General features: G+C 47.4%; 1 protein-coding gene across 1 annotated transcript; it reads right to left on the reverse strand.

Annotated features, from left to right (window-relative positions):
- Window positions 1-1,868: 1,868 nt before the first annotated feature.
- Window positions 1,869-9,472, reverse strand: ATP5F1A (ATP synthase F1 subunit alpha). The gene is made up of 12 exons (XM_009095362.4): window positions 9,308-9,472; window positions 8,101-8,179; window positions 6,933-7,102; window positions 5,981-6,154; window positions 5,737-5,903; window positions 5,459-5,607; window positions 4,370-4,521; window positions 4,015-4,239; window positions 3,803-3,910; window positions 3,123-3,267; window positions 2,757-2,907; window positions 1,869-2,098 (listed from the first exon to the last, which is right to left on the reverse strand). Exons 1-12 carry the CDS (start codon window positions 9,365-9,367, stop codon window positions 2,017-2,019), a joined length of 1,662 nt encoding a protein of 553 aa, XP_009093610.1. The 5' UTR covers window positions 9,368-9,472; the 3' UTR covers window positions 1,869-2,016.
- Between the last annotated feature and the right edge of the window lie 1,426 nt (window positions 9,473-10,898).

Raw genomic sequence — 10,898 nt, forward strand, 5'->3', positions numbered from 1 at the left:
ACAGAGCAAGGGAGAATTGTCTTGCCACTGAGCGAGGGCAGCGATAGATGGGATGTTGGGAAGAGTCTTTTCCCAGAGAGGATGGTGAGGCCAGGGCACAGGTTTCCCAGAGCAGCTGCAGCTCCCCACCCCTGGCAGTGTCCTAGGCCAGGCTGGATGGAGCAGCCTGGGATGAGGTGCCCTGCCCACAGCAGCAGGTGGACACAGATGACCTTTAGGATCCCTTTCAAACCAAACCACTGTGATTCTGTGATCCACTCGCCATTTTCCAGCTTCCCAGCCCTTGGCCAGGGCAGCCCACAGCACCGCTCAGGAACATTTACCCTATGTTTCTAGAAAAAAATACATCTCTGTTCTGGACTAAGATACTTTTGAGTTCAGGACTTTACAACTACAGCAGCACATGAAACGTGGCACAGCAGCATCAAGTAGAAACCAGGGTTTAGTCACCGGGCAGTCACAAGCTGTAAAAGCTGTCCTGGAAGGAATGTGATGTTGGGCAGAGCAAAGTGGAAATGTTCCACAGCCGTATTCCCTCCCACCTGTGAGGTCCCTCAACCACCTATTCTGGGGCTGTGGGGCAACAGAGACAGGAGGGTGAAGGAGCACAGGACCACAGGATCCTCCTCCTGGAGTACAGCACTAACTGTTCCAAAAAGGTGTCTGCCATCTCTAGATTTCAAGTGTGTGTTTATTTTTGCAGAGCCCACTCTCTCAAAGCACTCAGGCCATTAACAAGAGAAGCATGTTAGTCTGAACTGCGTGAGAATGTTTCCAGCTGCCTGTAACTCCACAGGTGGAGTGGAAGGCAGGACACTCCTGTACAGGGGACAGCACACCCAGCAAGAGCAGTCCTGCTCCAGCCTGAACCCCCTGCCCTGGGCTGATCCCCCAGCGTGGGCAGCAGAGCAGGGGGGATTCTGCCCCTGTGCCCCTGGGCTCAGGTGAGACCCCACCTGCAGAGCTGCCCCAGCCCTGGCTCCAACAGCACAAGGACTTGGAGCTGCTGGAGTGAATCCAGAGGAGGAACCAATGTGAAGAGAGGGATGGAGCAGCACTGCTGACAGAATTAGGACTGCTCAGCCTACAGAAAAGGCAGCTTTGGGGTGACCTAATTGCAGCCTTCCAGTACCTGAAGGGAGTGACAAGAAAGATGAAGAGATTATTTACAAGGGCCTAGAGTGACAAGGAGCAACGACTTAATAGTGGCAGAGGCCAAGATTAGATGGGATATTGGAAAGAAATTCTTGGCTGTGAAGTTGATGAAGCCCGGGCACAGGTTGCTCAGATCAGCTGTGACTGCCCCATCCCTGAAAGTGTTCACAGCCAGGCTGTACATGGCTTGGAGTGACCTGGGATAGTGAAAGGTGTCCTTGCCCATGGCAGAAGGGTGGAGTGACAATGTTCAAGGTCTTCTCCAAAACCATTCTGAGATTCTCAGATTTAAATCTCTAGCTATTGCTGCTGTGACAGCTACACCTGCTGTCAGTAGTCCCGAGACACAAAGACCAGTATTCCAAAGGCCAGGCACCAAGACGGGTGAGACAGCAATTCCAAGAAATGCTTTGTCAGTGTCAGACAGCTAAGAGATTCCTGTGAAGTCCAGTGGGTTATCCCTGTGACCCCCAGCTGCACTACCCTGCTGCAGGATAAGCTGCCTGGCATAAAAATGATGAACATTGAGAAGGTCCCTCAGCTCTGTCCCTCTCGTGGTTCGTGTAAGGGGGAGTTTGTCCACTAAAGCATTAAGGATACCCCTGATTTGCAGAGTCCCTCTAGCAGGGCTGTGTCCAGGGGAATTCAGATGTGTGGTTCTACAGGCGCAAGAGCAAGCAGGTAGACGTAAAGCAATTACACAGAACACAGTATTTTTACATTCAGAACAAAGCCTTTTTACATGGGAACCTTTATTCTCACCGAGATCTGTACATTCAAGTCGCACATGCTTTTGTCGTCTTTGACGGAGCTGGAACACTGGATCACAACAGCCTGGTCTGTTAGAACAGTTTTATGAGTTTATGCCTCAAAAGTAGACAGGAACTTTGTGACTATTTCCTTCAATTTTGCTTCTGTCTGGTCAGAGATCTTCCCTTCGGTCCTGTGGGAAGAGTTCAGTTAAATTCTGGCACAGCAATCAGAACAGGGTCAACCCTGAGACAAACACAGAAGCTTAACAACGAACCTCCCCATTTCTAACAAATTCAGTAAATAAATAAACACATTTATTTGATGCATGAAGCCATCCCACGGATAGAATGTCTCTTCTCCTAAAAGAGCCAGTCCTGTTTGAGAACTCAAGTTTGTTCACAAATTCTTTCAGAACAGCTATATGAATTCCAACAAGGCCCAACCTACAGAGGGGGTCGCCAGAGACAGAAGGCATTAATATCTTCATGACAAAAAAAGCCAGGACTATGGAAATACTCAATCCCCAACACTTCACTCAGCAGCACTTAATCCACAGCACTCCAACAGCTCAAAGCTGGCCACAATATGGGGACTGAATCCATCAAGAGATTTCAGGAACAGGTTAGAGGAGACACATTGCAAGAAGGTTCACTTTAAGCATCAGCTGCTTTTCCTAAGAGCTAAAGCTGAGGACAGCAGATGGTAAGAAGGCTGATTTAACCCCTAGTTTTGATACAGCCAGCTGAATGCCTGGTATTCTTAGCATACACTAAACCAACAGTTCAGTGACCATTACCTGCACTCCAGACATTAATACCTTTGGGATAAAACAACGTAAACCACCATACCTGATTGTGGAGAGGAGGTCCTGGTGCTGGCTCAGTACATGAGCCAGGAAAGCACTCTCAAATTTTGTGATCTTGCTGGGCTCCAGCTTGTCCAAGTGACCTCTTACACCAGCATAGATGACTGCCACCTGCTCCTCAATAGCCATGGGAACTGCAGGAAAAGACAGCACTCACACCTCTAGAACTCTTCCAGCAGGACACAACAAACTACAGAGTCCTTGGAACACCCAAGCACACGTGGACAGCTCAGTTCAAGCAAATCTGCATGTACCACGTGCACAGAACAGACACAAACACTAACCAAGCCCAACCTCGTTCGCACAAGGCACCAATGGCACCCAGACCTGCCTAGCCCAGGGCACTCACCGTACTGGCCCTGCTTGAGCAGCTCTGTCAGGCGCACGCCGCGGTTCAGCAGCTGCTGCGTGGCAGCGTCCAGGTCAGAGCCGAACTGGGCGAAGGCAGCGACCTCCCGGTACTGAGCCAGCTCCAGCTTCATGGTACCGGCCACCTGCAGGGCACAGTCACAGCCACTGACATCACCTCTAAGTGCGTCCAGGAGTTTGAATGTCAGCTGGCAGCTGACAGGTGTTACAAGTCAGCTTTGCCTTTCACTCCATACAAATGAATCAAAAAACTGACAGATTATACACATTACAAAAATCCTACACTTTACCATAACCACACCATTTCTCCGCTGAAACAGCAACTGTTGATATTAAATCTCTCTAATTCTAGATTTAGTCTAATTGTAGATAATTTAGTCTGGACTAAAAACCTGTGGTTAAGAGAGCATTCTCCATTTCTAAGTGAGGAGTACCCAGTTCAACACATCAAAACTTAATCCCGCATCTTTATGCAGAAACTACTTCCCTTTTTCACATGCCTTTCTCAGCAGGCAACAGAAGCATTGAAGAGATATCTAAAGTTTGTTCTTTTGTAATTTCATAACACTAAGAGATCTAAAGCTCTAATCCTTCTCTATTCACACCTACACACCACTCATCTCTAGCATGAGGAGGAACAGTAATTTCCCAATTACCTACCTGCTTCATAGCCCTGGTCTGAGCAGCAGAACCCACACGGGACACAGACAGACCAACATTGATGGCTGGACGGATACCTTTGTAGAACAACTCAGTCTCCAAGAAGATCTGCAGGACAGAATTGTATCATTATCTTGTTCAGAGGCCTGGAGGCCTCCTCAGAGACCAGCCACTAAGCTCCATGGAGATACTGGGCTGTGAGGGAGCCCTACCTGTCCATCAGTGATGGAGATGACATTGGTTGGAATGTAAGCAGACACATCCCCAGCCTGAGTCTCGATGACAGGCAAGGCGGTCAGAGAGCCGCCCCCGAAGGAGTCGTTCATTTTGGCTGCCCTCTCCAGCAGCCGAGAGTGCAAGTAGAACACATCGCCCGGGTAGGCCTCACGGCCAGGGGGGCGGCGCAGCAGCAGAGACATCTGACGGTAGGCAACGGCCTGTGTGGAGCAGAAACAGCCTTCAGAGCTCTGCACCCCACTTAACATTTTACATTTCTAAACCTGAGGAGTTCTTATAGCTACAAACACCAATGCCACACCACAAGGCCTAAAACCAAAGTTTCCTGACCTGTTTGGACAAGTCATCATAGATGATGAGTGCGTGCTTCCCGTTGTCTCTGAAGTACTCCCCCATGGAGCAGCCTGAATAGGGAGCCAGATACTGCAGGGGTGCTGCATCAGATGCTGTGGCAGACACCACAATAGTGTACTTCATGGCATCTGCAAAGGATTGGAGACACCACTGAGTGCGTTGTGTCATCATGCACAAAATCAGCAAACACAACAAGCATGTGAAGGACCAGCGCTGAAGCACATCCAGGCAGTGTCACTATACTGCAACAGGAAAGCCCAGCACACCAGCTGAACACACCTGCTAGCAAAACTGACTCAGGAAGTCTCAAGAGCAACTCTGTGGCAGCTAACATCTAACACTTAATAACTTCCTTTCCATTTAAAAAAAAGCTGAAAACTAAGACAAGTTTTTCTTCTAAATAAAAGTCACGCTGAAAGTCCACCGTTTCCCAACTGCTGTAAGACAGTACAACCCTCTGTGATAGTCTCAAACAAATTACTGTCCCTAAAATGTGGGGTTTTCTGTAACAGCTGCCAGAACTACCAGGCATGAGGTCAAGTCCCTGATCTCCTGAAAGCTCTGTTAAATGTGGAGCCTTGGTAATGGAAATCACTGATTCTGAAGACATGCTATTATTTAATGCCTTATGTTTGGGCAGTGAAACTCTTCACTGCATTTCCAGCTGCCGTTCACACTGACTGGCAAATGGAACACACAGGACAAATGCCAAGTCAATGACAACTTGAAGGCCACAGCTTGTCACCAAGTCGCCTGACTGCCAAGATAAAGCTTTTGACTCTGCTGAAAAAAAAAAAAAAACTAAAACCACACGGCAACTTTTCCAGAAGCAATTCAACAGTTTTGGGGGCCTCAAAATAGTCCTCCTGATTGTGATATAGTAAAAATGAGGTTCTTTCCCCCAGACAGGTATAGAGATTTCTTGTTCACAAAACTGAGTAATTCACTCGTGTAATATGCATTCTCTCTACACTTGCAGCCAGGAGACGTCACAGCAGTACTCAGCATTACAAAGAGAACAGGATGTCATTAGGTGCCAGGCTCAACCATCTCCCAAATGCATACCTGCATCAGTGAGCCTCTTTACCAGCTGAGCAACAGTGGATCTCTTCTGGCCAATTGCAACATAGATACAGTACAGCTTCTTCTTCTCATCCGTGCCATCATTGAATCGTTTCTGGTTGATTATGGTGTCAATTGCAATTGAAGTTTTCCTGTGGAACAGAGAGGCTGGTAAGTAAAGCTGCCCAAGGTTTTCCCAGCCCTTACTCAACCTTGTGTCCAGCTCTGCTGTACCTGAGTCTCTGGTCAAGGAACATTTTAGGATTGAGCACTTAACTTACCCAGTCTGCCTGTCACCAATGATCAGCTCACGCTGGCCACGACCAATGGGCACCAAGCTGTCCACAGCCTTAATCCCAGTCTGCATGGGCTCACGCACAGAGATCCTGGGAATGATCCCAGGGGCCTTCAAGCCAACTCTCCTACGTGTCTTAGATGCAATAGCACCCTAAAAGAAAGAAAAAACTGCTGAGGCCAGTATCACACAAATAATAGCAGAGGTACTTAGCACCCAGCTACACTCACCTTCCCATCAATTGGATTGCCCAGGGCATCCACAACACGGCCCAGCAGCTCCTCCCCCACGGGAACATCCACAATGGCACCAGTCCGCTTCACAACATCCCCCTCCTTGATCAGTCTGTCGTTACCAAACACGACAACACCAACGTTGTCAGGCTCCAAATTCAAGGACATACCCTGGAACAGAGATCACATCACTCTGAGAAAATCCACACTGACACGCATAAAAACTTTCATATTGACATGATTATTTCACTATGTAGAAAATCCTACATGATCTACCTCAACCTTGTGACACTAATCAAGGTTAAAGCATCTATTTCCTTCCACACTGGCTAGAGAACCTGCCTAAGTTTTCAACTTACCAGGTAGTTACACCCCAGCAGCCTAGCACTCAAGTCAATTGTTTCTCTAAAAAGAACAGAAAGGGTAAGCAAGGTTCAAGTACAACATTACTCCCTTGCCTAGAAGCTGGACAAGAGAAAAGGACTCGATTCTTCTCTGCCCAAGGTGAAACAGGTCATTAAAATGCTCAAAGAGCTGTTACAGTACTCTTGAAACACGTTTTAACTCTAACCCACTGATAGAACTACAAGAATCCAGCAAGCTGCATAATGTATTGAAAGAGGTCATTATTAAACAGCAAACAGAAAATACACCCTGAAACCAAAGAAAAAATGTAGTGCCAGGTTAGTCCTTTTACTTTCTAAATTAAGACAAAGAGCTCAAATGTTCAAATGCTGGCTGAGAATCAGATGCTGATACTAAAAGCAGTGTTATAAATTAAAAAAAAAAAAAAAAAATCACCAGTTACTGCATATTGAAGTTGCAATGAAGCTAATGCAACGTCCACAGTGGTAGAATCAAGCATAGTCTCATAGTCTCAGGTTCTCCTTAAAAAACTATCTTTTTAATAGCACATATCTCTTTGGCATAGAGATAAGTGGCAGCTTACCTTCAGCCCAGAAGAGAACTCAACCATCTCTTCTGCCTGGACATTCCTCAGGCCATACACGCGGGCAATACCGTCACCAATCGAGAGCACGCGGCCCGTCTCCTCCAGCTCGGCCGAGGTGTCGGCTCCCAGGATGCGCTCCTCCAGAATGGAGGATACCTCGGCAGTACCTGGGGAGATGTTTGAAATCAGATTAGCATCTTAAGGCACAGAAAGCACTCAGTAAGCTTGCCTCGAATCCACAAGGTTCTCTTTCTCAGCTGTGCTCAGAAGTCTAGCCAGCAACACCTCTACTTAGGGTAAGATAAATACCAGCCTCTGTATTGCCAGCAAATAAAAACAGCTTCAATTCATCATCACCTGCCAGCTTCAACCAAAACAGGCCTGGTAGTTATCCACTTTCCTGATTATGTCCTACGCTTTCTCTCCCTAGAAAGTAATTAGATTAGTTAATCAGCCCAAGCCCAGGCAGAACAGGCCTGCTTGCAGAACAGTTACTTGGCCTTGGATACATAAGAACACCCTGCCAAATGATTAATGATCCAAGACCCACACATATATAAATGAATTTCATTATGTTTCAGGAGCAAGTTGTTTGATGTAAGATATAAAAACGTATTCTCCATACTTCAATTCGACTTCCAACAGCTTGTTATCTTCTCAGCTAAAAAACAGTAAGTAACACTGCAAAACTTATTTATTAGTAATGTCCTTAATCACCTTAAACCACTTAAAAAATTTGCATGAGGCACTGCCAAACACACCGCTACACAGTGCAGCTGTCTTCTCTAAACACCAGACTGCTGGCAGCAAAATAAAGTTGTGCTCAAGGACACTAGGTCAAACCCAGGCAGGCCTGGGGAAGTCATCCAGTCCTTCATTCTGCTGCAGGCAACCCCAAGCTGGGGCCATTTTTTTTTCAAATAATTTTCAAATAATGCTGCAGGTGAGTTGAATCCTAGTGAAGCAGGTACTCTATGTAAGCCAGCTGACACATGGCCACTCCCTGCGCTGGGGGCATTGTCAAGGTATTAAAGCACAGTTTGCTGGATGTGACCGCTTAGAATGTAAATGTCCTCAAGGGCTGTAACTAACACCATAACCAAATTCCTTTTTTGTCTGACAGACCAAATTCTTAAACCACACTCAAATCCTTCCTCAGACTCACCAGTTTTCTGAAAGCATGCTTTGGAGGCATGGAGGTTTCTTGTAGCAACAAATGCTGCACCGAGGGTGTTTCTGGAAACCTAAAATAAGCCACTGTTTCAGTAAGGTTTCTTTATCATGCAAAAAATTGCTGAGAGATTAATACATCTTTGATCTTGAGTTGCTTATGTGCATCTCAGCTTTGAGCTAAGCTCCACAGCACCCCGTTCACAGCCATGGAACCAAGTCCAGCACCACTAAGAAAGGACCAATAATGAAGATTTGCTCCAAATCCCTCGCTGCATTTTTCTGCAGTGCGCTGATGTCACCATCAATCGCTGCAGCAGCTCCCAAAGAGAAACCTCACTTTTGTCATTTCTATGAACATGAGAACCTTGGGGCAAAAGGAATCACTGCACCACTGAAGGCTCTGCAGTGAGAAGGTTGTGTCTTCTAACACAAATCTAACTGCAGTGATTCTGGTATTGTTAAAACACGTAGGAAAAAAAAACCAAAAAAACAAAACCAAAACCCACAAAGCACTGTAACAAAAATACCTCCGAATCACAATTACTTTGGAAAAGAGCTCTGAGGTCAACCTATGACCAAACACCACCTTGCCAACTAGAACACGGCACTTAAGGGCATTATATCCTTCAACACCTCTGAGCCTGATAACTCCACCACCCCCTGGGCAGGCCCTTGCAATGCCTAATCACCCTTTCTGAGAAGAAATTCTTCTCTTAGCCAATTCTAAACACTAAAGAAGAAAAAAAGCTATGATAATGAAAGCATTACAAGATCATGCTTTTGCACTTCAAGCAAGGCTCCCAGGGTAGCACCATGCAGCAACGGTGATGCCATTAAATATCCTGCACCCCGAGCAGGCCTCTCCCCCGTTCATATTCATTGTAAACACTGGCAGGAGTGGTTCCTTACGGCTCTTCCCACTCTCCGTTTCCTCACAAACACGGGATAAACCCCTCACCCCCTCGCACCCCATAACCTTGACCTTGCCTTGACAGCTTTAAATCACCACCCCGAGACCGCGCAAGGACACCGGGTTCCTCAGCGGGGTCTGTCCCACAGCGCTAACAGCATACTCCACGCTTCCCTCCCCACACTCCCAAGTCACCCCCTCACACCCTCAATGTCACCGCGGCCCCCAAGATGGCGGCGGCGCCGCGTCCCCCCGACCCCGCCGACTCCGGGGCGGGCATGGCGCTCACCAGGCCGGCCTGCCGCGGCAGGGAGCGGGCAAGAGCGGCGGCCACGCGGGCGGAGAGCATCGCGGCGGCGGGTCCCGGGGGAGGCTGAGGCTGGCGGACACTGAGGGCTGCCGGCCGCGCGCTCTGCACACAAAATGGCGGCGGCGCCTCACGCCCCTTTTGGCGCGGAGGCCGCGCCCAGGGGGCGGGGAGCGCGAGGGAAGTGCTTCCCGTGCCCCTGATTTGGATGAGTGTGTGTCTATCTGTCTGTCCGTCTACACACGAATAGGTGGAATAGGCAATAAAAAAATGGAAATAATTTTAAAAAACAAACAAACAAAAACACTAAATGAGGCTTTTAGAAAAAAAGTTCTCTGCGGGATGCGTCCTTGAAATGGCCCTGAGCGGGCGGAAAGGGCGGGGAGTTAGGGACTACCGGAGATGGGACAAGGGCAGGGACACGGGAAGGAATACCGACAGGAACTGAGGCAGGGACAGGGACAAGGGCCGGAGATAGAGATAGTGACAAGGACGGGAGCACGGAAAGGGACAGAGACAAGGGTAGGGACAGGGGCACGGAAGAGAACGGGGATAAGGACAGGAGCAGAGACAGGGACAGGAACAGAATCAGGTACAGAAGTGTTACCCCGCGGGCTCGTTTCCCGGTGTGCAGCACTATTTCACACACCGAGGCGAGGTATTTCTGTCTCTTTGTCTGGTTAGCACAAGGCAGGTAGTTGGGTGTCTAGGTTATCCATCACCAAAACGTTACTCTGTTTATACATTCTAGCAACCAAAGGCGTCAGCATTCATTGCTTGCAAGTTCCATAACTTCTCTGTTAGTACCATTCCATTAACTACCACTTCAATTAATTACCACTCAGACCCTTCTTTGCTAGTTAAATCTCTCACTTTTCATTTTAGTTAGTTAGTTTTGAGTTGGTGGTCGATTAGATGTTGGCCACAATCTCCCACTGTCGGAATTACTCTTCTCCCAGGTACTGACTGTTCAGTCCTGCTGACTTCAGTCTTCCTGGCTCTCATCCAAACAGCCATTCCTCTAGGAATCATCTTGATTTCCTCAAAAAAGCCAAGCACACAATGCTCACAATATGCTCACAATTAATTATAGCTGTCTTGCTACAGCTACTGATTAAATCTTGAGGGGTGCAAAGCTGGTGGGGCTTGGTATCACAAGTACCAAAAGGGGTTGGTGCAGTGCAATGCTGTCTGCAAAAATCTGATTCCTTACCTGTTGTGCAATAAGCCAGTAATTAGACGCACGAGACATTGATTATTTATTGCAATGTTGTGCAAGACTGGGTGCTTAGTGTATTCTAGAACAATCAAAATGCTTTGCAATTTATACATTTTAGCATACAAAGGAACTAGTGTTCGCTGGCTATGTGTTACATAGTCCTCGTTCTCTTATTTATTAGTATTCTATTGGTTAATGATTCTACTGTTTCTCATGCCCAGACTTTCTCTTCTCTTGGGTCAGTTGTCACACATTCCCCCTGCCAGAATTACTGTTTACCCAGTCAGAGCTGATTTCAGCACAGATGCTGGGTTCACTTTATTAGTTTCTTTCTCATCTTGGAAGTTCAAGCAG

The sequence above is a fragment of the Serinus canaria genome, chromosome Z, assembly GCF_022539315.1.
Source record: "Serinus canaria isolate serCan28SL12 chromosome Z, serCan2020, whole genome shotgun sequence".
Taxonomy (NCBI): domain Eukaryota; kingdom Metazoa; phylum Chordata; class Aves; order Passeriformes; family Fringillidae; genus Serinus; species Serinus canaria.

What these genes read in the sequence shown, in the direction of transcription:
- ATP5F1A (XM_009095362.4), bottom strand. Translation starts at nt 9,367, where the DNA reads ATGCTCTCCGCCCGCGTGGCCGCCGCTCTTGCCCGCTCCCTGCCGCGG. An exon ending in AGCATGCTTTCAGAAAACTG is followed by an intron (nt 7,103 to 8,100) that starts GTGAGTCTGAGG and finishes ACATCTCCCCAG; the next exon opens with GTACTGCCGAGGTATCCTCC. An exon ending in AAAGAGGCTCACTGATGCAG is followed by an intron (nt 4,522 to 5,458) that starts GTATGCATTTGG and finishes AATCCTTTGCAG; the next exon opens with ATGCCATGAAGTACACTATT.